Source organism: Mustela erminea, chromosome 7, assembly GCF_009829155.1.
Source record: "Mustela erminea isolate mMusErm1 chromosome 7, mMusErm1.Pri, whole genome shotgun sequence".
NCBI lineage: Eukaryota > Metazoa > Chordata > Mammalia > Carnivora > Mustelidae > Mustela > Mustela erminea.
This window is the reverse complement of record NC_045620.1, coordinates 28,652,198-28,677,500: the sequence shown is the minus strand read 5'-3', so window position 1 is coordinate 28,677,500 and position 25,303 is coordinate 28,652,198. Positions and strand designations below refer to the sequence as shown.

General features: G+C 52.6%; 1 protein-coding gene across 1 annotated transcript; it reads right to left on the bottom strand.

Annotated features, from left to right (window-relative positions):
- Positions 1-4,649: 4,649 nt before the first annotated feature.
- On the bottom strand, positions 4,650-24,817 carry TGM6 (transglutaminase 6). Its single transcript, XM_032353669.1, has 14 exons — positions 24,799-24,817; positions 23,934-24,047; positions 17,915-18,088; positions 17,150-17,392; positions 16,293-16,411; positions 14,960-15,088; positions 13,226-13,403; positions 12,569-12,707; positions 9,896-9,999; positions 9,575-9,817; positions 8,596-8,937; positions 6,084-6,238; positions 5,649-5,782; positions 4,650-4,803 (listed from the first exon to the last, which is right to left on the bottom strand). Exons 1-14 carry the CDS (start codon positions 24,815-24,817, stop codon positions 4,650-4,652), a joined length of 2,247 nt encoding a protein of 748 aa, XP_032209560.1.
- Between the last annotated feature and the right edge of the window lie 486 nt (positions 24,818-25,303).

Sequence of the window (25,303 nt, the reverse complement as noted above, 5' to 3'; positions counted from 1 at the left end):
CATTTCCCTACAGGTTAATAATATTGAATAGCCTTCCGTGGGCTTTTGTTGCCATCTGTATATCCTCTTCAGTGAAAAGGTTATGTCTTTTGCCCATTTCCTCAGATTGTTTTTTACTGTTGGATTTTTGAGAGTTCTTTATGTAGTCTGGATTCTAGTTCTTTGTCAGATAACATGGTTTGCAAACATTTTTCCCCCCAGTATGTAGCTTGTCTTTCATTATTTTAACAGCATCTTTCATGGACACAGAAGTTTTGAATTGTGATGAAGTACAATTTATCAAATTTCCTGGCTGGGATTTTGATGGGAATTGCACTAAACTTGTATAACAACTTAGGGGATAATTGACTTCTTATCTTTGTTAAGCCTTCCAATCCACGACCAAGAAATGTCTCTCCAGGGAAGCCTGGGTGGCTCAGTGGGTTAAGTTTCTGCCTTCGGCTCAGGTCATGATCCCAGGGTCCTGGGATCAAGCCCCACATAGGGCTCTCTGCTCAGCGGGGAGCCTGCTTCCCCCTCTGCCTCTCTGTCTGCCTCTCTGTCTGCCTCTCTCTGCTCAGCGGGGAGCCTGCTTCCTCCTCTGCCTCTCTGTCTGCCTCTCTGCCTACTTGTGATCTCTCTCTCTCTGTCAAATAAATAAATAAGTAATCTTTAAAAAAAGGAAATATTTCTCCATTTATTTAGATCTTCTTTGATTTCTCTTATCTCATCAGTTTTCAGCATGTAAATCCACATGTTTTGTTAGATTGACATCTAAGTATTTCATATTTTTTGGTGGATTGTGTATAAATTAAAAATAAATTTTGGGGGCGCCTGGGTGGCTCAGTGGGTTAAGCCGCTGCCTTCGGCTCAGGTCATGATCTCAGAGTCCTGGGATCGAGTCCCACATCGGGCTCCCTGCTCAGCAGAGAGCCTGCTTCCCTCTCTCTCTCTCTGCCTGCCTCTCCATCTACTTGTGATTTCTCTCTGTCAAATAAATAAATAAAATCTTTTTAAAAAAATAAATAAATTTTGGGTTGGATTGTTCGTTGAAAGTCCATAGAAACAGAGTGGATTACAGAATTGGCTCACACAATTATGGAGGTTGACAAGTCCAATATATACATCCTATTGGTTCCATTTCCCTGGAGGACGCTGGCTAACGTGAGTACCACAATTACGACAACTACCTTTCTACCTTGCCTGCTTCAATTTAAGAAATAGTCCTAGAACCACTGACTCTCTGCATTGAAGAGGAGGCTTCCTCTTCAATGGTCAGAGCCTTTTCAGGCTGCAGCATGGGCACAGATAACATGCATGGGAAGCTATTGGAAGGGTCAGGGTCAAGGTGCTGGCCTGTAAATCCTCTTTGCTGGTTACCACCTAGGGACTGAAGGTTAGGACTGCTGACCAATATAAAGAAGAAGGTAGTGAGCCACAGGACACTTGGAACACATTGGCCTTCACTTTGTTCCTGGGACAGACCAAGTTCATGTCCACCTCAGCGTCTACATGAGTCACACTTCCTGGTTGCAAGCAGAAGAAACAGATCCTTGTCGGCTTAAGAAAAGGGGGCAGTGTAGAAATTAAGTGCAAACTGGAGAGGATACCAAGAGACAGATGAGACACAGGGCAATATGGGATTTTGCGAGTCTTCAGAGCATCTAGGAGCAGGCAGAATTTCCAGTCCTACAAGCTTTTCTGGGATCTTTCCACTTTTTATCACAAACTGGGTCTATTCCCTCTTGAAACTTGGAAGAACTTTGTCACAGCCTTGGTGAAAAGAATGTGGCAGAAGTGGGACTGGACGACTTCCAGCCCCAAGGCCTAAAGGCAACATGGCTTTCACCTGACTCTCTCTCTCTCTCTCTCTCTATATATATATATGTATGTATGTATGTTTGCCTTTGTCCCATGGCCACCATGTTGTGAGGAAGTCCAGGCCATGGAGAGAGGCTGCAGGTAGGTGTCCTGGCTGACGGTCTAGCTTGGTACTCAGCTGACACCCACCCCCAGCGTCCATCAGCAGACATGGGAGTGGATAAGCCTTCAGACGATCCTGGCCCAGCCCTTGCGCTGTCCCTGCTCCACAGAGTCCAGCAGAGACAAGTGATCCCGACCAAGCCCCAGACCCAACTGCAAATTTATTCACAAAATAATTGTTGTCATTATCTTAAGCCTTAAGTCATGGGGCGGTTTGTTACACAGCGATCGGTAACTGGAATGTGTGGCAACTATGTCAGAGCAGGAAATACCCTGCGCGGGCACTGCCTGGGGTGCTGCCGCCTCCACCGTCTCCTTCTCCCCCACCCCCGCCCCGTGATGCTTCCAAACACCCCTTCCATCCAGATCTCTGCCGGAGTCATGGTGCCCAGCCCTGGCTGTGCCATGAGGCATGTGGAAGTTGGAGATAATAGTGTGTACCTCCCTGAGTTGTTAGGAGATTAAATAAATTAATATAGGTAAGGCACCTGCAACAGTTCCTAGTATGTAGTAAGCCACTCATTTAGTTTTTTAATCATTTTTTTAGTTATATTAAAATCTGACCTCGAATATCACTTCCTCAGAGATTCCTTGAGGTCCCCATGGGAAGTGATGCTATTCTGTCCCCCACAACTCTGGGAGACGCGATACTGGCCTTTATTTTCTCTTTGACACACATCACTATATGTATTAGCTTACCCATGGGTTTGTCTACTTCTTTACTCTCGTTTCTCATTTTAGCTTTTTGTGCCTTTTAAAATGTGGTGATCGAGCCCTGTCTCCACCTGCTGGAAGGTAAGCACAGGGGGCTGGTAATGTCACTGTTCTGTCCTTGGGTGAACAGAAGGCAGGTGGAGACTCACCATCTGGCCCTTCCTTCAGTGGAGGGCTTGTTGCCCCACCAGCATGGCTGACTGCAGATGATCAGGGATGGCCTCCGCCATAGAGGGCTATCTTGCCTAAAGGCACGCTTCTTCTGGGGCAAATCAGTGACTGATGCAGGCAGAGAAAGGCACAGCCACTTTGGCCCAACCTGGGACAACTCTCATGGGCCTGTTGTGTGGGCCCAGGCTGCCAATGGACCTGTGTCATGGCTCGGTTCTTCCCTCTGCCCATCCTGCTTTCTCCCCATCCCATCCTCTGTGTGGACCCCCAGGTCATTCTTTACTAAATGTCCTGCACCCTAGACTCTGTCTTGGAGGGGCAGCCTGATACAGCCAAGCCTGAGGAACAAGGGCAATTGGAATTTCCTTGAAGGACAAGATGTCTGGGGCCACTACAAGGGGCCGAGATGGTTTCCTTGCTGAAAGGAGAGTCCCTTTTACTAAGCATGGGAGATCCCCTCTATTGGAGTCAGGCCCCTGGGCCCCTTCCTGCTGCTCACCCCTGAGGAAGTGGCTGCCCACTCTGGACCTCCAGTGACCCCTCTTAGATGGACGGGATCAGCATCCCAAACTTCAGTTTGGACAGGGGGCCCTCCATGCCTTGGGGTTCTCCAAGCTGTCATGCTCATAGAATTGTCAGACAGATGCCTTCACCGATGCCTTGGTCACAAGGCATGGGTCACACCACCCACTGCACACTGTCTGTGTATTTGCCTGACTTCTTTTACCAGAGACTTTCTATGTAAGTTGTTCCCACTTTAATTCACGTCCAAGAGATGTCTCACTGCCGATGAGCCTGTTTTGTTGTTGTGCAGATGACTTACATTCTATGATTCGTTGTCGTTCTTTTGGCTATCTAGAACATTCTGAGCTGATGTCCAGGACCTGTGTGGTTATCCTCAGGTCCTGGTGGTCTCCACTCTAGTCCTTGTCCCAGAGGCCTCTGTCCTGTTTTGAGGCTAAGAACACGATTGTGTGTAGTATATGCTGTTGGCGGTGTTTTTGCACACTGCATGCTGTTCTCATTCTCAAAAAGTCAACCCCTGGGCCGGTGGTAAGAGACCCCCGATGACCATGACGAGATCAGATTTGGGGCTTCGTCCTCAGATGCCATCAGCCTCTTCTATCTTCAGGGTCCCCTCGGATGCTGGGCCCAGGTCTTCACAGAGGGAAGATCTCCTGTTGCTCCAATTCTAATGATTTTTCAGCACATGACTTTGGGGTAAAGCTTAAATGGTATGAGTGGCACGCGGGCGGGCCCCAATTCTGCCTCTCACTCACCCTATGGCTGTGGGCAAGGCTCTTCCCTCTGTGTAAAATGGGAGTGTTGGGGATGTTAGGGGCCAGCTCTAACACTTTGGGATCCTTGGCAGAGCTGGGGGGACGTTCTTGGGTCTGGAGCTGGTCAGAGGAGCTGAGAGAGAAGCAAGGGCAACACAGGGGTCGGCCAGGGTGATTGTGAGCAGATGGGATAGGAGGTGGCAGAGCTGGATGGGCCTCGGGTCCTGTGAGGCTTGGTCTGTCAGCCTCCCAGCCAGGAGGGTGATTGCTGAAGGTGAAAGATGCTCCCTACGTCATCCGTCATTGTCCAGAAGTTCAAGGATTGCTGAGTTTAACAACTCATTTTACAGATGGGGAAACTGAGGCTCAGGAGAGCAAGGGACTTGCCCAGATTCACCAAGTAGGGCAAAAACAGAAGAACTGGAACTTGGACCTCCTGGCTCCCACGCGGGAGAGACAAAGAGGTGGATAAGAAAGGGATGGGGGCCATCTCCTCCCCTCTCAGTCCCTTGTGGCGGCTGGTCACTTGGCTGTGGCCACATGGATGATCACAAAGCCCTTGATGTCCGGGAAGTGGGGGCTGACAAGGTCCACCTGAAGCTGCCTCGGGCCGCTCTTGGTCGGGGTGATGTTGAACTGGACCGAGGCTCTCTCCTGGGGCTCCAGGGTGGGCACACTGGGGAAGGGGGATGGGAGAAAGGCAGATCATCAGTTCCCTCCCCTTCTGAGTCTAGCCTGCCATCTCCAGAACCTTTGGGATCAAGGTCAGACCTTGAGACTGACACTCAAGCCTTATCAGTATGCTTCCAGCTTAATTTTCCCTTCCACCACTTCTTACTCTTTCCAGCCAGCCAGGCTTGTCCTCTCCCTGTGCCCTGGACACTACCTTACGCTTCCTCTCTCGGGTCTTTTGTCTGCACTGTTCCTCCCACCTAGGATACCCTTCCTATTTTAATTGTACCCAAGGACAATATCAAGTCCTTCTCCTTCTTCCAGGAGACTTTCCCTGATGACCCCAGCCATTGAGACCTCTGGCTGGAAAGCCTCCATCCTTCTTGATGCCTGAAAAGCTTCTTGATTAATCATTTAACTCCAGCTCCACTGTGGCTTTTCCTCTGGTTTCACCCCATTCTTAATTAACGGCTGCCTCTGCTTCCCTGGGCCCTGGGGATTGATTCATCTCTCTGCACAAATTGCACTATCCTCATCTGAAGGACCATCCGTCTGTGAGAACACTTCTCCAGGCAGAACCTCATCTGCTCATCTTGGCATTCCCAACAGTCACCAGAGAACAGGCCCTTCTGATTAAGGGTCATGTGAATGAGTGGGTGGGTGAGTGGGTGAGTTATACGACCAAGCCCATGACCGAATGAACAAAGGAATGAATAAATAAAGGGAGGCTAGGCTGTGAGCTGGTTCCTAGGGGTCCAGAGTCTCTCCCACCCTGCCCCACCATTGGCCACTTCTCCATGGCCCATTGTATAAGGAAGGTAGGTCTCCCACTCCCAGGCTGACACTTACTTGATGCTGAGCTGTCCCTGGAGAAGGCCACTGCCCTCCACCATCAGCACACAGTCCTCCACTTTCTCCAGAAGAGGGTTGACCACCATCACTTTCACCACAACGTCCACCCCTACCACGGCGGGGCCCAGCACCTGGAGGGGTGATTCCCATACATCATTGTCCCCCTCCACGCTCCCAGAGGAGACCCAAGGGTCCCAGCTAGGATGCTGGCTAGAGCCTGGAATGGGCAGGAGTCACGGCTACCCCTTGCATCCACCTACCCCCTTACTGAGCTCCATCATTCTATCGATCCTTCTGCATTCATGCCATTTGTCTCCGCCCTGGAGAGCTGAAGCCAGGGCTAAAAGCACAACTGCCCCAGCCTCTGATGCTCTCCCCCAGCTGTGAGGGGAGCCTGCTGGGAATAGGGTGGTGGAGGCAGATGGGACTCACCTTGATGGTGATGAAGTCCTCCAGAGTGATGTCCTTCTCCACCAAGAGCTTCTCTCCTTTGGTGACAAAGCACATGGCAGCCAAGAGGATCTTCTTGTCCTCTGTCAGATCTTCCTTATATTGAGAGTAAGATATTGTGATTGGGATCTGTTTCTCTGGAAGGAAAAGGAGAGGCAGAAGTTAGGGGTCTTTCAACGGAACCCAAGAGGAGGAAGGGAAGGCTCCATTCCTTACCACAAACCCAAGACAGGCATTATTATTGTCAGTTCACAGATGATGAAACCTAAGGCTCAGAGAGGTTAGTTTCTTGTCCAGTGTTACACAAAAAGTCAATCAAGGAGCCAAGATGAGATGGGATTCAAATTCAAGCCAGTTGGCTACCATGACACTAGATTGTTTCTCCAAGAACTCCCGGAGGTGTGTTTAAACTTTCCCTAAAAATTCCAGAGGCAAGTCTCTCCGGCCATTATCAGGAAGCCACTCACTATTTACTGAGCACCTACTAGGTGCAGAGAAGGAGGGGGGTCAAAGGTCTGCCTCCATCTTCCAATTCAGTGAGGAGGCCAATCTTCACTGTTTCTCCTCCCTCCCTCCCCATTAAGGCCCATCCTAGTCGGCCCCCCAGGTGGAAAGCCTTCACGGGTACCCCACTCAGTGATCTCACGCCCTCAGCCTTCTGAGCTCCTGTGGTCCTGGGCATCTGGGTCTCTCACCAGCCACAGACACTCTGCCTGTGCTTTTCCGTCTCTTGAGCATGGGTCGCCATGGGCCCCAGCAGACTACCAGTCATATCTGGGTATTTTGGGACCACTGTATGTTCTTTTCCCTTGGGTACAGTGTGTTCTTTCTGATTTGCCTCTGGCCCTACCACCCCCTGCTGCTCTTTGGGTGTGTCTGTTTCTGTTCTGCCCCTGAGGCTATCAGGTTTCAACCTGTGGAAAAGGTCCTTAAAGGATTTGAACTTGGCTCACTTGCTGGTCTTCCAGGGCTTTGCAAAATGGTGGGTGCTTCTTGAATGCCCTAATTCCGATCCACCTGTCAAAACTCTACACTGCTTTATGGGCTTCCTTAGTCCGGTTGATCATGACTGGGAGAATCCTTAACACAGTAACAGCAATAATTAATAATTATAAAAACTAACTTTTACTCACTTTTGTGACTGGGCACTTGGAAACACACTCGCTGATGGACTCATTCAATCCTTGAACAATTCCATGAGTCAGTGTTATTATCTCCAACTTATCATCTCAATAATCCTGCCAATCCCTATGATAACTTACATGTTCCTTAGGTGGCAGGCATCCCACCAAATGCTTTACATGTGTTACATCATTTACTCCTTGGGTGGCGGGAGATCAGGGCTTCTCAAAATCGTGGTCCTGGGACCAGTGGCATCAGTATCATCTGGGAACTTGTTAGAAATGCAAATTCTAAGCCGCCTCCATAAAATATTATCAAATTGACTCCCGCTGCGTATCAAAAGAACGATCTGTATATTTATTTAAAGATTACACATCTACTAAAATGATGGGGCGAAGAACTTATAAAAATATGTAAATAACAATGTAATGTGAACAGAGAGAGGCACTAATAAACACAGAGTACCCACAATGTAATCAGACGTGTTTGGCAAAAAAGCAACAGGCATTAAAAATAAAGAAGGAAAACAATTTGTAGGTAGGTGGCAGGATCACAGCTGATCTCTCCCTGTGCCCTCAAAATCTTTAATGAAGACGTATTGCTTTGAATACGAAGAAAAGTCAGGAGAAAGTGCGTGTTAGTTAATATTTCCTTAGGAAGTGTTATTTTGCGATTTGGATTTCTTGAGAGATAAAAAGCCAAAATGCGAAAAAGTGTGTGATGTCTCCTTGACATGTTTTCCCTCTGTCAAAACACACAAGCTTCTGAAACAGGGCCCAGAGGAACAACGTCTTTGCTTAATTGAATCCTCAGAATGCAGAATGTTATGTGAGGGGGAGAGGGAGAGACACAGACAGACAGACAAACACAGGAGAGGAGGAAAGGGGGACTGAGGGCAGACAACATCGTGGAGATAGCAGCTGACATGTACAGAATTCTCAGGACAGGGCCTGGCTCACATAAGCACCTAGTAACCACTGCTTTTGGTCCATGCCCCTCACGTGGGACTCCGGAAGCCAGATGGGCTCCAGAATTTTCTGGATTTTAGGCAGGTGACGAGGGATCCTCCATAGATTGTGAGATGTTCCCAGCAGGGATTCATTTGGGGTGTAAGTATTCACAGAGATTGAGATCACCTCATCTCCCTATGAGTTTGCCACCAGATGACTGTGGACTTCTATTATTAATCTCATTACTTAGCTCCTCTGAGCTCAGTTTTCTCACCTGTCAAGTGGGGACAAGAGGCAAGGCTCTGAACACATGCTTAGCATCATCCCTGTCTTTCCTGGGAATGAGCGCAGGATGCTGGGAAATACCCCCTGGCGCCCCCGCCCCCAATAAGGGGTCCCCCCACAGGCAAGGGCCTTCCTACCTTCTTCTGGCCCCAGCCGCACTGAGTGGGACTTGCGCAGGATCTCGGCCACCGGCCTGCGGGTGTACAGGATAGTGGCTGCGCTCAGGTTGACTCGGACCTTCTGGGCCCGGGAGGTGAGGTTGGCCAAGCACAGAGCCAGGCTCAGGTCGTGGCCCAGCCTGGGCGGCTCCAGCATCTTGAACTTGCCGGTGATGTTGGGCTTGGCGGCGGGCTCCAGGAGGTCCTCTCGCCAAAGACCACGGCCACCTGCTCTGCGGAGGCGGGTCCTCCTCCCGGAGGCTTCCACGCTGAACAGCTTCCTCACGGCCTTGCGGTACACCTGCCTCTCCTTGCGGGACCCTGCGGGCATCGCGCATGGTGAGGCGGGCACCCCTTTCCTTCTCCCCCCATCCTGGGGCCTCACTGCTCAGTCCCCCTCCTCTCTAGGCAAAACCACCCCTCCTTTCCCTCTTCAATCCCAGGAGCCAGATGCATGTCTCAGCCATATACACTGCGTTTGGTTCTGGGACTGTTTAAATACATTTAAAATCAGTTGTTAACAACTTCAGATTGGGAAATTTCGCACAAAAATCCAGGTGGCAGCTTCTTTGACAACTGGGTCCGAAGGCTCATCTGATAAGGAGAGCCATTGTGGACTGGCTGTGTGCCAGGTGTACAGTTCTAGATGCTCTATCCCCCCCACCCCCACCCCCACCAGAGGTCGGTGCTACTCCCATTCCCATTTTACAGATGAGGAACCCAAGGTGCAGAGAAGTACAGCAACTCATAAAGGACTCAAGATTTGAACCCAGCAGTCTGGCTCCAAATTCCATGTGTTCAGTTATGCTCCCTTCCCGCTGTCTACACGGCAGTGATGCTCGAGAGCTGGGTAATGGCTGCTTCCCTTGCCTTCATAGGCCCAGGCTGGCCTGCGGTTGCCTCTCTGCGGCACAAGGTCACCTTGGGAAACCGACAGAGGCTGCCCTGTTGCCCTTACCTTCTGGATACTTGTAGAGGCCGGTGATGTCCACGCGGGAGTCGCTGCCCACGGCCTTGGTGCTGATGCATCTCCCGATCTTCTTTGTGTCCGAGTACACCCGCTCCCAGCTCTCATCCTCGTGCCACAGCCACGTGATGTAGTCTGCGTTCACCTCCGCGAACACAAAGGGGCCATCGTGGGCCAGGTGCACATCGCCTTCGCGGATGGCGGTGACTGAGGCTGGGCCGCACCGGAACACACCTGAGCAGGAGGGATGGGTGTGAGCAGCATGGGTGAGGGAAAGCAGGGCATCTGCGACCCACTCGGCTGAGACCCTACCTTCGCTCTCCTCCTGGGGGGTGGCGTCCAGAACCTGCCAGCCATTGTAAGAGGGGCCCAGGTCCTGGCGGGCAAACCAGCTCTCATTCCAGACATGGAAGTTCCTGTTGCAGAGAGAGGAGGGAGCGGTGGTTGGGGTGGGGGGCGGGGGGGCTTCGGTGAGGACCAAGGCCAGAGGATGGCAAGTTCCTATTGTGAGCCAGGCCCTTGTCCCAAACTCTGAAATCCTGGGGGCACCATCTTGGGAACCATTCATTGAACCATACTGGTGAGCAGTTCTATATACAATCTGGTAGTGAAATATATGTACGTGTGGATACATGTATGTGTGTGTATATGTATACACATAAATTTGTGAGTGTATATATATCTCAATATATGTATACACACACACATATGTATCAAGAAACTGTTGTTCAAGGTACCATAAATACCATCACAAATAAGACGGAAGATCTTGCCTTCATGAAGCTTACCTTCTAACAAAGGAGAAAGGGAAACAGGAAGAGAGGTAAAGATGAGAAAGCAGAAAAATAAAACAAATGCAAGTAACAATAAACGCTGGGAAGAAAGAGAGACACCTGAGCGGCGAGTAACCCATGGAGACCTACTCTAGGAAAATGATATCTAAGATGAGGCTTAAATAAGAAAGGATTAGCCATCTGAAGACTGATGGAAACAGTGTTCCAGGCAGAAGGATCAGCACCTGAGAAGACCCTGAGATGAGAAAAATCTTTGTGTCTTCAAGGAAGAGAAAAAGTATGTATCTCTGGGCTTTGGCCAGCAATGGGGGGTAGGCAGGAGTCAGGTTATGCAAAGCTCTGTAGGTCTTGGTAAGGAGTTCAGACTTTAGGTTTCCTGTGTTGAAGATGAGAACACAAGACTGGCAAAGTGACATCATCTGCACAAGGTTCACACAGTAAGGAAGCAGGAATGAGAAAGCCTGGTTTGCCTGATTTGGCATCTTTACAGCTGAGCCCAGGACTTCTCTTAAGGAGGTAGTGGTCTTTGTGTGGGGACGTATCTGGATAGCACTTGGGTGTACAGGGGCTCCAACATCAAAAGAGACTTTTTTCTTTTTTTTTGGTGCTTCTGCAGGGAGAGGGAATGAGGAGAACCAAAAGGAAAAGGAAAAGGAAAAGGGAAGAAGAGAGGCAGAGAAAAGGAATGAGACTAGAGATCTGGTTTTTCCTTTTTTTTTTTTTTTTTTTTAAGATTTATTTATGTATTTATTTGACAGACAGAGATCACAAGTAGACAGAGAGGCAGGCAGAGAGAGAGAGGAAGGGAAGCAGGCTCCCTGCTGAGCAGAGAGCCTGATGCGGGACTCGATCCCAGGACCCTGAGATCATGATCTGAGCCGAAGGCAGCGGCTTAACCCACTGAGCCACCCAGGCACCCGGTTTTTCCTGGTTTTGACCATGGTTTTCAATACAATTGAAAGGCAGACCAGGCTCATGCCCAAGTACTTCCACTTAGTTTGCTGTGTAGCCTTGGACAAGTTACTAACCTCTCTGTGCCTCGGTTTCCGCATTGGCAAAACAGGGCTAATAATGTTAGCTTGCTCACAGGACTGTCTGGAGGAATACACAGGTCAGTATATGCACAGCTCTTGGAACTGTGGGCCTGGCATAGACCAGGTGCTCACCAAGTGTGGCGTTATAATTATTTCTAAAACTTTATTTTAAAACTGTGAAGTGGGGCGCCTGGGTGGCTCAGTGGGTTGGGCCGCTGCCTTCGGCTCAGGTCATGATCTCAGGATCCTGGGATCGAGGCCCGCATCAGGCTCTCTGCTCAGCGGGGAGCCTGCTTCCCTCTCTCTCTCTCTGCCTGCCTCTCCATCTACTTGTGATTTCTCTCTGTCAAATAAATAAATAAAATCTTTAAAAAAAAAAAAAACGGTGAAGTGTAGGGGCAAGATGAACAGTATTACGTTATCTTGCCGATACCATGTGGGTAAAAAGCCTGGGAGCGAGGGACTGTGAGTATGTCTGTCCTTGTATCTGCAGAGCCTGTGAAGGCAGTGTAAGAAGCTAGTCTCAGTGTTGCCTCCGTGAGGAGGACGGGAGGCTGGAACCTGGCGGGAGGGAGACTTATCCCTGTAGCACATTTGGTGTCTTTTGAATATTAATGCATATGCATGTATTTCCTATGTAAAGAAAAAAATTAAATTAGGGCGCCTAGGTGGCTCACTTGGTGAGGCATCTGCCTTCAGCTCAGGTTGTGATCCTGGGGTTTTGAGACTGAGCCCCGCGTGGGGCTCCCTGCTCAGTGGGGAACCCGCTTCCCCCTCTGCTACTCCCTCCTGCTCATGCTCTCTCTCAAATAAATAAAGTTTAAAAAAAAAAACCACAAAAAGTTAAATTAAAATGAATTGTTTAAAGTTTTGTGGGAAGAGTCTTGATGGAGCCTCAGAGGGAGGTCGTCTCCCCTCCCCCACCCCGAGACATGTTCAGGGCACCCAGCTGCTGACAGAGGAGAAGGGGGTAGGTTATAGGGGTGATGACTCAGAGGGAGTCTTGGGGAGGGCTCAGAATCCCACAGAGGGGGAACTGGGGTTCAAGGCAGTCAAATCTTAAGTCCCTCCACACTTGGCCTCTAGGTCATGTGTCCCCGGGACCACCCCTCCTGCAGACGGAATCGGGGAGCCCTTGCGTTGGGCTGGGGACCCACCACATGCTGTCTTCTGTCAGGTCCTCCAGTGTCCGTCCAAACGAATCCACATATTTGTCCACACTCAGGTTCCTGTCCGTATCATGGGCCGAGTTAAAGTTGGACACCACCCGGGTGGCGATCCCCAGGCACCTAAGGACTGAAAATCAGGAGGCTGGTGCAGCCCCCAGGAGGTAGTAGAGACCCCCCGCCCCCCTGCCTGGCAAGTGGCAGGAACCCACATCTGTCACAGCCCCTCCGTGTCTCTGCTTTGCCTGCTTCACTCTCAGAAATGCCCCCTTCCCTGTGCAAACTCACGGGGGACTCCCCAAGACACTACACCACTCCCGTATGAATAGGCTCTGAGGCTGGCCGGACCTTGGAAGTCCTACAATAGCCACGTAATTGCCCATTTGTTTTCCCTGGGGCTGGGGCGGAGTTCTAGGGGCCGCAGGACTTGCTCCGGGACACTCAAAGAGCACAAGAAAGGAGGAGCTGGGCCTCCTGCAAAATAAAAATCAAAAGTCACGTAAAGGAACTAACTGTCTGGTTTCTCTCATCATTAACCAGACTTCCACCTCTCCTTGCCAGAAAAGGGGTGGAGTCTAGGCAACTGTATGCAAATGAAGGCAAAGGAGGGAGAGGCTCAGGGTGGGGGGACTTTCTGTCCCTGGGTACCTGTGCACATGACTCCAGCGAAGACCCAGCACTGGCCATATTTGACCGGCTTGAACCTGCCCTTGAACCACTTGTGCAGAATGGCCACGCTGCCGCTCCAGTGCAGGGGGCTGGTGCCGCCGCCGTACTTGCCCTGCCATTGGCCTTGAACCACGCCCCGGTCATTGTTGCTGTTCACCTGGGCAGAGGAGGGCATCAGTTCACCAGCCGTTAGGGCTTCCCTCTCTGGGTCATCATCATGGTAACACCATCTCTCACTTTGGATGGCCTACTCAGTGGGGGCCACCCCTTCCTTTTAAATCCCCTGAAAACTGGGGGCATCTGCTATCTTAAATTACCTACTTTGGGTACCATTTATCATTTTCTTTTTTTTTTTGAGAGAGATCACAGGTAGGTAGAGAGGCTGGCAGAGAGAGAGAGAGAGGGACGCAGGCTCCCTGAGAGCAGAGAGCCCGATGTGGGACTCGATCCCAGGACTCTGAGATCATGACCTGAGCCGAAGGCAGCGGCTTAACCCACTGAGCCACCCAGGTGCCCCCCATTTATCATTTTCAATGACCTTCTGTTGGGATACACTATTGTTGAAAATTACCTATGATTTTACAGAATTTCTTCTTTTAAATGATCTGTTTTGGGGCCTGCTGGTGGTATCATTATGGAGGCAGTTAGCATTCATTAGATGCTTACTGGATGCAGGCAGTATTCTAAGGGTTCTGAGAGTTTAAGGAACCAGTCACAGTGAAGCAACAAGTTAGCAAAAAGTGTGGGCGACCCTCGAGTTCAGGACTTTTGACTTGGAGGCTGTACCGCTATCCCACAGGGCTGTGACTCTCCACTGTCTGGAACTGGTCACTGCTTTTGAGTCCCTGGGTTCCCACATCTCTCCAAGATCTCAAGGAATGAAGAGTATCAACTATAAGGAAATCTGCTTCATACATTTTTTGGAATTACAGGTACCCACCCACTGATTTTAGCACCTGCGTGCAGTGGGCCTTCTGGCTTTCTTTGGGAGGAGGAGACACTGTTGCGTGTAGGAGAATAAAGACGACACTCCTCCCACGGAGAGATGGGCCTGTTCCCCGCTCCCTGAATCTGGGCTGGCCTGAGACTGCTCTGACCCATGACTATGGCAGAATGGGTGCCGTGTCAATTTCCAGGCCCTGGCCTCCTGCATCTCGAAGCTTCCGGTGCTTCTGTTTTGAATCATTGTGTGGCGAGAAGCCAGCTGCTCTGATTACCAGAGATCGCCATGCTGTGAGAAAGCCCAAGCTAGTCACATGGAAAGGCTGCATGGAGAGAGACTCACAACTGGCCAGGCCCAGCGGTTCTGACCAGCCCAGCCCAGGGGCCAGACCCACCGTGAGCAAGCCAGCTTGCCATCCTATCTCCAGCAGACACAGCATGGGGACAGAACCGAAGAACCCCTCCCTGCCTGCTAGAACCCAGGCCCCAGACACATGGTCTCGTGAAAACTGTCCAGCCATCGGTGGCCATTCAGACCCTCCCGGCTGGAGCCTCTTGGGGCAGAGACAAGCCGTCCTCACGGTGCTCTGCCCAAGTCCCTGATCTATAAAATTTTAAGCACAATAAGTGGCTGTTTTGCACCTCTGAGTTTTGGTTGTGTTTTGGGACAGTGGCAGAGAATTTGAACAAAAGGCGACTGGGAAAATCAGAGGGTGTGTCCCCGGGGTTGGCTGAGGGACGTGTGTATGCAGGGATGGTGGGGCTCCTCACCATGGCGCTGATGACCCTGCTGACATAGATGGGGTCGTGGCGGCAGGACACGTCAGTGGCGGGGTCGTTTTGATGAAGAGGACTTCGGTCCAGGATGGAGAGGCAGATGTTCAGGATATCCTCCTCAAACTGTCCCCAGAAAGGCTGTGCTTAGAGGCTGGAGCCTTGCCGTATTCCAGAGCCTTCCACCATGCTTACCCAGTGGGTCCCTTGTGTCGTGGGCAGGGGAATTTGCCTGCTGCTACTCTGGGAAGTTCAACCTTAACCATGTCCCTCCCTGCTCAGGAACCAGCCCCCCACTACCCACAGTGAAGTTTGTGGTGAACAGACCAGCCACATCTAGGCCCCCAGCACACCTCTTTCATTTAAATGACTTTGTCAAAGACGTTTGAATGAACTGGCAACACTTAAAAACTGGAGGGCTTTTGCATACAAATGAAGATTCCTGGTCTCTGACAGATCTTTTGCAGGTCTGGGGATCCCTGGATTCACTTTCCCACATGGCAAGGAAGAGGTGGGTGCTGGGGAGTGGTTTCCCCCTAAGTGGACCCCAGACTCTCCAGTACCTGGTCCCGACCCAGCCCCGGAGCCCGTGATTAACCTCTGGTTCCTCCACCTGACAATCCGGGTCCCTAACTCACCCCGCCAAACTTTCTCCAGGGCACCCAAAGCCCAGGCGGACGGGACTCCTCTAGCAGGGTCTCCTTTGCTCCCTGACTCCCACCTCCATGCTGCCGTGGGCTCTGCTCTCGGCCCAGCCGCGTCGTGCCCGGCTTGGGACACCCAGCCCCGATACCACGAGCCTCTGCCATCCCCGAGGTGGAGTTTTCCTTCACGCTTTTCTGATTTCCCCCGGCCCCATCTCTACCACTCTGATGCCCTCCTCCCCTCTGCCATCACACCTTTTATTGTAACTGGTTATCTGGGCAGTGGCTCTTAAGTGTGGTTCCAGACCAGCAGCAGCAGCACCACCTGGGACCTCGTTAGAAATGCACATTCTCAGGCCCCACCCCAGATCTCTGGGGACAGGGAGCAGCCATCTGTGTGTTTTAAAGAACCCTCCGTGGGGTTCTCGTGCACCCACAAGGCGGAGAACCCCTGATGGAGGCTCTTTATTCCTCTATGATGCACCATACCCGAAGCACCTCTCCTTCCCAAGGACCCAGCCCAGGCTTTGGCACAGCTAATAGTAGGCTAGTGACTGAGCAGATGTGCTCTAGGAGTCAGTCCGGCTTGTCCCTGCTGGGAGGAAGTGAACAGAGAGAAGGGCCCCTGGGCTGACTTTCCGTGCACCCCAGCCTGCGTCCCCCATCTGGCCTGTGCCCCTGGAGACCTGCCCGTAGTTCCAGCCCTGGGCTCGGATGTGCTTCTCCACGCCTCGGAAAATGATCCCGCTGTCGTTCAGCACGTACTCCTGTCTCTCCTCTTCTGAATCCAGAAACACGTCGTCCTCTGAAAAGCAGTTGTTGGGCCCAGCATGGGCTGGGGCTCTGGCCTTGCAGGCCTGGGCCAGGGGCTACATCAGGGAGAGCAGCAGGATGGTGCCCGGAAGCTTGGGACGGGGTAGGGGAGGTGGGGGGAGGGCAGAGGGGCTGTGGGCTCCTAGGCTGCCTTCTGGCCAAGCCTCATTTCACCTGGGGACTCCATTCCCGAGGCAGAGACCCACCCCAACCCAGCCCAAGGCTGAGGGCCTTTAGGAATCCTGACTCTTTGGGTGACCCTGCTTGGTGTTGGCAGCGGCCTCACGTTTCTTAAATATTAATCGGAGTACTGACCCTGGTACTCCTTGTAGTGTACTTTGTACATCACAAGCATTAGCACTATGACTTCTCACTGTAATCCCTCGAGGGGTTACGGCAGATGGGGAAACCAAGACTCACAGAGGGAGGCGGCTTAGCAGAGTGGGGACTAAACCAAAACTGTTGATGGTGGGAGCCTGGGCCTCTTCTCTCACAAATTCCCATCCCTGCTGACTGGCCCCGCACACCCAAAACCACTGGTTCCTGTCCCTCTGGCACAGGATCATTGTAGCACCTGCTACCAGGTTCCTCTGCCTAGTCCCAGCTCTCTCCAAGCTCTTGGCATTCACCTCTGTGTCGCTTAGCTTGCCTCCCAGATCCCCTGCTAAGGGCAGGCCCACCTCTAGGACAGCTAGAGGAAATCCTCTGCCTTGGACGTGCCAGTTCCTACCTGGGCACCACGGGTTGAAAAGGAGAATGAATTCACCCAGCTTCCGGTCATTTTGTTTTCGGCGAGAGGAGACCCTGGTGCTCATCAGGTAGCGGCCGATGGCAGCGTTGGGAGGGCTGGTGATGCTGACGGTCACGGTGTTCTCCATCTGAGCCTCCTCCACAACTGTCCAGTTCTTGCCCGCTTCCGGCTCCGATACCTGGAACACAGCTTTGGTGTGGCGGTCCTCAGAAGCTTGGGGTCCTGTCAGAGAGGAGAGGGAATCAGGAGACCCAGCCATCCCTAGGAAAGCCAGCTCTAGAGAAGCAGAAAAGCTACAAGCCTGGAATGCCAACCTTCACGCCCTGAACCGCGAGCCACTGCTGGGGTCCACCTCCGCTGGTCCCGATTTCCCACCCACCTCCTGGATCTCGGAGAAAGTAACAACACCCCTGAAATCAAAGTCTGTCATTTGTCTGTCTAGGAAAGAAAAGCCTGGGCTCCAAAAGTTCCTGAAGAATTTCCATAGTTTTCCAGAGCCCTAGATTCCTTAGCAGGCAGAGAATTCCAGAGCAGGGGTCATCTCTCTCACCACCTGCTGGCAGGGCCCGCCGGCCATCTGCAACAGGTGGTCAGCAAAAGCCTCTAGGGGTCAGAGCTCAGCCCACCTGTGGGGACTGGGACTCGCCCCCTTCCAGTCTGCGCTGATGACCAAAGGATCTCAGATCACTGGTCACAGACCGATCTCGGATGTAGACCAGCGGGGGTTGCTGGCGAGACGGTTACCTGTCTCCACCGTGAAGATGACGGTCTCCTGGTCCTCCAGGGGTCTGTTTAGCTCCAGCACCAAGGTGAATGCCTGGCCCCTGCGAACCACGAGCTCTGGGCCGGGGTACTCCTGGGTGTGGTGGGCGGCACCGTTCTTCTGGCTCAGCCAGTCCACCTCGGTGACTCTGATCCCTGAGCAGAGAGAGGACAGGGAGGTGAGGCCAAGCCCTGGACACGTGTCTCATCCACGTCTGCCGTGCCCTCCCACCTGCTTCAACCTGCCAGTCATTTGCTCATGCAGCTACTTTTTATCATATGCAGTCCGTTCTGGTTATTCACAGTACTTAGGTTACTTAAAGTCGCCGGGAATGCTGAATTAGTGAATACTGAACCATGACTCTTAGCCTGACCCCCAGCCCCCAGCCCCCAGCCCCCCGAGTGCCCAGCTGACAGCCAGCACCGACTCAGCAGCCATGGGACAAGCCATCTTGCAAGTAAATCCTCCAGCCTCTGGTCATGTGCTGCCTCCACTGATCCCAAATGAAGCAGAAACCAGTTGTCCCCACGAAGCTCTGCTCAGAATGTGGGTTTGTGAGTGAGAGGGTGATTGCTGTTGTTTTAAGCCTCTAAGTGTTGGGGCGGTTTGTTATACAGCAGTAGGTAGCTGAAACATGCAGGCGGCCCAGGAATCCCTGGGATGGAATTTTCCAACAAGCCCAGTGGGATCAGGACCCAAAGTTTGATTTCATTTAAATAGTATCAGTAAACGTGACCTTCTTTCCTTTTTCCCTCCTTCCTTCCCTCCCTTTCTTCTTTTAGATGGGGGAGTGGGGGTGGCTCAGAGGGAGAGGGAGAGAATCTTAAGCAGGCTCCATGCCGTGCTCGGAGCCCCATGTGGGGCTGGATTTCACCACCCTAAGATCATGACCGGAGCCAAAATCAAGAGTTGGATATTTAACCCACTAAGCCATCCAGGTGCCCCTGTGATGTGCCTTTCGCATGTAAATTTGGGTTGTCAGTTCATAGTGTATTTTACTGACAAAAACTGAGACCCAGAGATGGAAAGAAAGGGGCTTCTTGCCTGAAGACACCAAGTCCAGCCACACCCTGTATGGGGACAAGCCAGAACGGATGCAATTGTTTTTTTGTGTTTTGTTTTGTTGGGGATGAGTGGGGAGCAGGGGGTAATTATCTCAGTGTGGCACGCCCCAGGGATTCTTGCAAGGCGGGTGGTTAGGAGCTAAAAAGAGTCTCTGGGCTGAGGGTCATGGGTTCAAGACCTAGGGATCCCATCTTGGCTTCCCCTTTCCCTGTCACAGTCCAAACCAGCTCCAACCGCTCCCCCCTGCCCCTGCTGCACCCCCCCCCCAACCCTGGGCTCCTGGAGCCTCATCACAGCAGGGCAAGAGGGGTGGAATGAGTCACAAATGCCATTATCTGTCATTATCCCCAAATCTCAAAGACCATCTCTCTCACAGCTTCCTGCCAGGGTCAAAGTCCCTCCTCTGAATTCTGGGTGACTGCAGGGTCATAGCTCCTGCTTGTGTACCTCTGAGAGGCGGCTCATCACCTGCTCAGATGTGAAAAAGTTCTTCCTTCCCCGGAACCAAAGACTTTTCTTCTCGAAACTTCCCCTCCATTTGTCCCCATGCTGTCTTTCCCACACCCTCCCAGAACACCGCTGTTCCTTCTAGCCCAGGACAGCTTCACAGAGCTGTGACTGAGAAATCCTGCGCTGCCCCCTCCTCACGCCATACCTGCCCTGACCCAGGAGGTCCCCGCTCCAGTCCCCGTTCTGTCTGTACTCGTGAGCATCACACCCTCATGACCTGGCATCCGTGGGCTGATTGTGTACGCTGGGGGCGGGGTGCGGCGAGATTCCGTGGGGAGCGAGCAACTCTTCTGGTGATTACAGCCCAGGGGGCCCTAGCTGGTGTCCTCCTCAGCTTGTGGGGACCACTGGGCACAGAAAGGGGGAGCCTACGTGTGAGGCAGCCCAAGGCCAGGAGATAGCTGCACATGTGGGATGGCTTCCAGAACCCCAATGTCTCCTCTTCCATATACTCAGCTCCAATTCTGCTGAGACTAAGACTGCATCTCCAATCAGTCATCAAGGACGTCCAGACATAACTGTTTGCTTACAGGTCTCTCTCCTCCTCTGTGAGTGCCGTGAAGGCAAGGCGTAGGTCTCCTTCTCTCTGGGTGGTCTGAGCCCCGCTCCGGGCCCAGAGCAGTGTAGAGGCTCAGTGAATGTTGGTTGGATGAATGAATGTCCCTCCCTGTCCCTCGGTGGGGACAAGGGTGTGAAAAGGGGAGCTTCTCAGCTTCCTGGCACACCCTTGGGATGAACACCTGTGCCCTGTCAGTTGCCCACACCCTGTTCCCCCCCACCACCCATAATCCCCTCTGTCAAGTCGCCACATTCCAAAGCCTGCCCTTCCTTCCTGTTTTCCTTCCCTCCGCAGTCCTGGGACTAGGTGGGGTTCCTGCCACTGGTTCCCTCCATGGGATAAGGGTTAAGGTGCTTCCTCTCTCTGGGCCTCAGTTTCCTTATCTGTGAAATGAGTCTAGAAGAGCTTTTCCTGTTTGGGTTGTTGGTGGTTCGCTGAATTGAGTGTTTCTGATTCCCTCGGGATTCCTCTCGGCCGCTCCCCACAAGATGCCCCCCAACCCCTGAGCACACACCTACAGAAGCTTGTTCCACCGACCCCGGGTGGGCGCCAGGGAAGGGATGGGAGACGCAATGTCCCATCAAGGACTTCTCTGCTCCACAGCACACCTGAGGCCCTGAGGATAGAATGGAAGACGTCTGTCTTCCCCGGGCCCCCACCTTGGACAGATGCTGGGCAAGTTCTGGCCCTGAGCTCAGGGTCCACGGATGCCCAACCCGAGGCTGTACCCCCCGATACACGGAAAGAGGGATGTGGTAAGAGCATTCTCTCTGCTGACCCATCACCCCAAAGCCTCATGGCCCCTCCAGCTGCTTTCCTTTCCTTCTCCCACCTACCTTCCTCTCTCAGCCTTCCTTTTCATTGGGACTAGGCGCCCGATTTCAGAGGCACACACCTCAGTTCAAATGCAGACTAGTTCACTAGCTGTGTGACCTGAGGCAAATGACTGAACCTCTCTGAACCTCAGTCTCCTGGTGAAGATGGGCATTGTGATAGGAGCCGCCCCCTCATATTGTAGCCCTGAAGCAAAACAAGTCATGTGGAGTGCTGGGAGCAGCGCCTGGCACACACGAGGTGCTCAGTACGCATGCGTGCTGGGACTCCGATGATCCTCAGCACTTGCCAAGGGCCACTGGCTGCCGGTCCAGTGTTCTGTCAATCAGTGTTCTCTGGAAACTTCCACTTATTGGCTGTATGGCCCTGGCTAAGTGAAGGGACTTCTCTGAGGTTCAGATGGCCTTCCCTGAGAAGTGGCAATAAGACTAATACTTTGCTTATAGACTTTTGGGGAAGACGGGGTAAGGACCACAAGTAGGGCAAGGAGAAAATGCATCTCCTAAGCCTGGAAATCCAGAGAGTGAGAGGAGCCATTAATAAACACTCTCAGGCAATAAGCTCCAGCCAGGGTGAGCTGTCTCTGTATGTGGTACTTAGCTCAGTGCTGAGTTCCCGGTTCGCTGGTCAGTGCATGGGTTGGGGGGCCTCCTACTCTCTTCACATCTCCTCCACTGCCTCAGCCCGCCCCTTCCCTGTTCCCACACACATTGTTTTTCTTTGTACTCTCCCTCTTCACCTCTGCTGAAATGACCGCACGGCTCCAACAGTCTTTCAGCATTTTCTAGCTCACGCTGTTCAGTCCATCCTGTTACTATGGAGAAACCCAGCTTCTGCGAGGAGGAGGGACTCTTCTGACTGCACAAGGGTCAATGTGTCATTTTCCCTGCTCCAGAGCCATCAGATCCACAGCCACGATGCTGCCATTCAAGGTCCCCCACTGTCTGCCCCTGCCTGCAACTTCCCACCCGGCCAAGGGCATCTTCTCTCCAGCTCACTTGCTCACCAGCTGGCCCCAGACCTCAGCTTAGGAACGAGTCCTACTTGGAGGAAACAGTTGCTGCCCGCACTCCCAGTCTTCACCACCAACCCACCCCCAACCCCAGCTCCTTGGGTGACACCAGACAGCTAGTGATGCTCTCCTCCCCAGATCTCTGTCCCAGCCCCAGGGCTGACCCCCAGTGGGGCTGAGCCCAGGAGGCTGTGCTGACGCCAGCATCTCTCCCAGACTCCCGACTCGGCATAATTGTTTTTTAATGGGCCCCATTATGACCCTATCCTTAGTGTGCATCACAAGCACCTGACCTCCACAGCTAAATGATTAATTGGGGAGTTGCCTGGGGCCACTGCCCAATCTCCCTTTCCTTTCTGGTCCTGTTGGAAGTGGCCAGCCTCTCTCACCAGTAGGCAGTAGTGAGAACATCTCAGCTGGAACCTGCCCAGAGTATGTCCTTGGAGTCTTAGAATTTCTGAGCTGAAAGCTTATTATAATCCAATAATGGCAAAGGGGTCTCAATTCATTTGCTGGCACCGATTGGCTGGTAGGACTACTTGAAGAACTATGTTGGGGAGAGTGCCGGGGCCATATCCAGGCCCTGTAGGGGAGAGTTCGGGGCTCAGCTAGAGATATCTGCCATAGAAAGCATGCAGGCCATGCACTCTGCTTTCAGAATCCGATGTCTTGGTCATTCACACACGGATTCCATGGTGAGCAGGTGCCTTCTGTCCAGAGGAGTAGGTCCCCAAGAAGCCAGGAAGACCCAGAAAACCAGGGCACTGAATTCGACCTAACTAAGTGTCACTTCGATGTGATGGGTCTCCCCTGTTATGTTACAGTTGGAGAAACTGAGCTTCAGAGAGAGGACTGACCACCCAGCAAGGTAGTAATGGATCAGACATTGGATCCTCCGCCTCCGACTCTGCACCCGGAAGGGTCCCTTCTCAGCAATTAAACTTTGCCAACTTTAAGGCGGATAGTATATCAGATAATTAGGGAAGAGGGACCTCTAGGTGCGCCCTGAAAGGTAGGAAGGAAGCAGAGCCAATCCCCCTGGAACCCAGGGCTAACAGGGCAGAAGCAGCCTCCGCCCTCGAAACAGCAGTCTGGGCTGTGAACTGGGGGGCCCCCGCCCTCAGTGAGCAGACAGACCCAGCCCGAGAGCCAGGAAGGCCCAGGATGACCCTGAATGTTAGGACCTGCCAGGGTGGAGTGAGAAGTTGAAATATGACAAGGAAATTGAACTACCTGCCTTTGAAAGTCAGAAAATAAACAAGAGTTGACTCATATGATTGTCACATGACCCTGAGCACTAGAAGACAGAAGGGATAAAATTAGGAACGTCTTTTAAAGACCTATGAGAGTAGGACCCCTGCGTGGGCTGACTTGCTCACCCCTGGACCCCAGCACCTAGCAAGAGGAGGCATAAAATATGTAATCGTTAGCTAGAGGGTGAATTCCTGGGGTGGAGGGGAGTTGGCCCCTCCCTAATTGGGCCCTACAGCGGGGTGGGGGCACATTTTCTGGGTCTGCTGCCTGCGAGGCCCCATGTGAGATACTGTGGGGCGTTTGGCACACTTGGTCTCATCAGTTCCTCACAGCAGTCTCTGTGAGATGATTTGTATTATAATTCCCATTTTACAGATGGGAGGATGGAAGCACCAAGGGTAATTTCTCTGGCTCAAGGTCACATAACTCTTTTCACCTCAGACAGAGCTGCTCCTGTCTTCGAATCTTCGGGGTGGGAATTTGAAGAGGACCCAGTCCATGGGGCCTTTTTCTGCCCCGTCTCTCTTCCCCTGCTTGCCAGGTGGGTGGGAAAGGCCTGGCTGCAGGCCAGGAAGGGCTCTGCCACGGCCTTGTTGGGCCATCTGCGGATGGCCTCTGTGTTCTCAGGAACATGAGGGAACAGCGCGTGGATCGTGTAGCAAGGCAATCCTAAGGATCCATGCTCAAAGTTTCACCGCACAGACACCGCATTTCCTGAAGCTCCCCCCTGTGCCCTGAGGCCCCCAGGCCCTGCCCACCCACTCACCTGCCATGCCGGGACCGGCCTGCTCTTGCTTCCTTGGCGTGCAGTGCGCAGACTGTCTGGACGGTGTGTCGGAGCACCAGCCCGCCCCGTGTTCACAAGGCAGGTCTCGGGGTGCTGCCCGGCAGGACAGTCAGAATCCTCAGGGAGGCGTGGCCCTTCTTACCCTAGCAGTGACACCTAATCACCCACTAATTGTCCTGGTTTGCACCTCAAGGGTGTCCCGCGTGGGAGTGGCTTCTGCCAAGAGGCTTTCCGAACACAGATTTAGGAGGTGGTCTGTGGGAGAAACTGAGGCCCAGAAAGGTCACTAGCCTGGCATGAACAGAGGAAGGGGGAGAGGAAAGCCAATGGGAACTGGGTGTGTGGTCTCCCATTGTCACCCTCCCAGCAGCCTTCTGATGAGAACACAGAGCCTCAGAGACAGTGCCCTCCAGGTAGAGGGTGATAAGCTGTGGGTACTGGGTACTGGGACCCAGGGACCCAGGGCTCACGGCAACTGATCTGGGGCCATCTTCTCCCATCCTGGGTGAGAGGAAGAGACTCTGGGGCCACAGTACTCTCTTCTGTACGGGCTCCAGAGGTAACTACAGGGGTAAGGCCTACCGTCCTCCCTGGGCCATGCCCGCAACCGTGCCACACCCTCCGTCTCCCGTACGCCCCACTAACAGGCTCGGCCTCTGGGGAGGAGCTCTGAGTTTCAGAGAGAGAAGCTTCAGACCCACAGTGGCCTGGGTTTGAAGGCCAGCTCTTCTCCTGGTCACAGGAGCTGTAAAATGAAGACAGGGGCCTCTCCTTATAGGGTGACCCCGGGGGTGCCTGGGATAACACGGGGACAGGGTCTAGATGCCCAGGGACCTTGACTCACCTCTCTTGTAGTTGCTCATACTGTGGAACTTGGCCCATTTCTGACCTTGTCCACCTCTTCAAAGTCTGCAAACTTTCCAGTTTGGGACTTCTGAGCTTTGGGGTGGGGTGATGGGGTTGGCATGCCGCCTTGCCCCTCTGCCTGTATGAAATCCACCCTGGAAATTAGAAGGAGAAACTGAGGCCCAGTTTCTCTCTGGACCCAGACAGCCTGATTGCTTGGATTCCTTTCAGGGTCTCCCCGTGTTAACGCAACTGCCAGGAGTGAAATCAACCTAGGCTATTGGGAGGAGGTCAATAAGAAAGAGGGGAGTGGCCCTTGGCTTCAAAGCCAAGGCTACTTTACCTGACTTTGCGAGCTGGCTCCAGCCCAAAGCTTAGAGACCTGGCAGCCTCCGGTGCCCATGACCTTGAGCAAGACCTCTTCATCTCAGAACCCTGGCTTCTCCAACTGTGACCTAAAAAGGCCAGCTGAAAGCATGAAGCACCCTCTTAGCTCACAGACT

Coding starts and splice junctions, on each gene's coding strand:
- TGM6 (XM_032353669.1), bottom strand. Junction 17,393..17,914: donor CATCTTCACGGTGGAGACAG/GTAACCGTCTCG, acceptor CCTCTCTGACAG/GACCCCAAGCTTCTGAGGAC. Junction 6,239..8,595: donor GCGGCTGGGGCCAGAAGAAG/GTAGGAAGGCCC, acceptor TTTTCCTTCCAG/AGAAACAGATCCCAATCACA.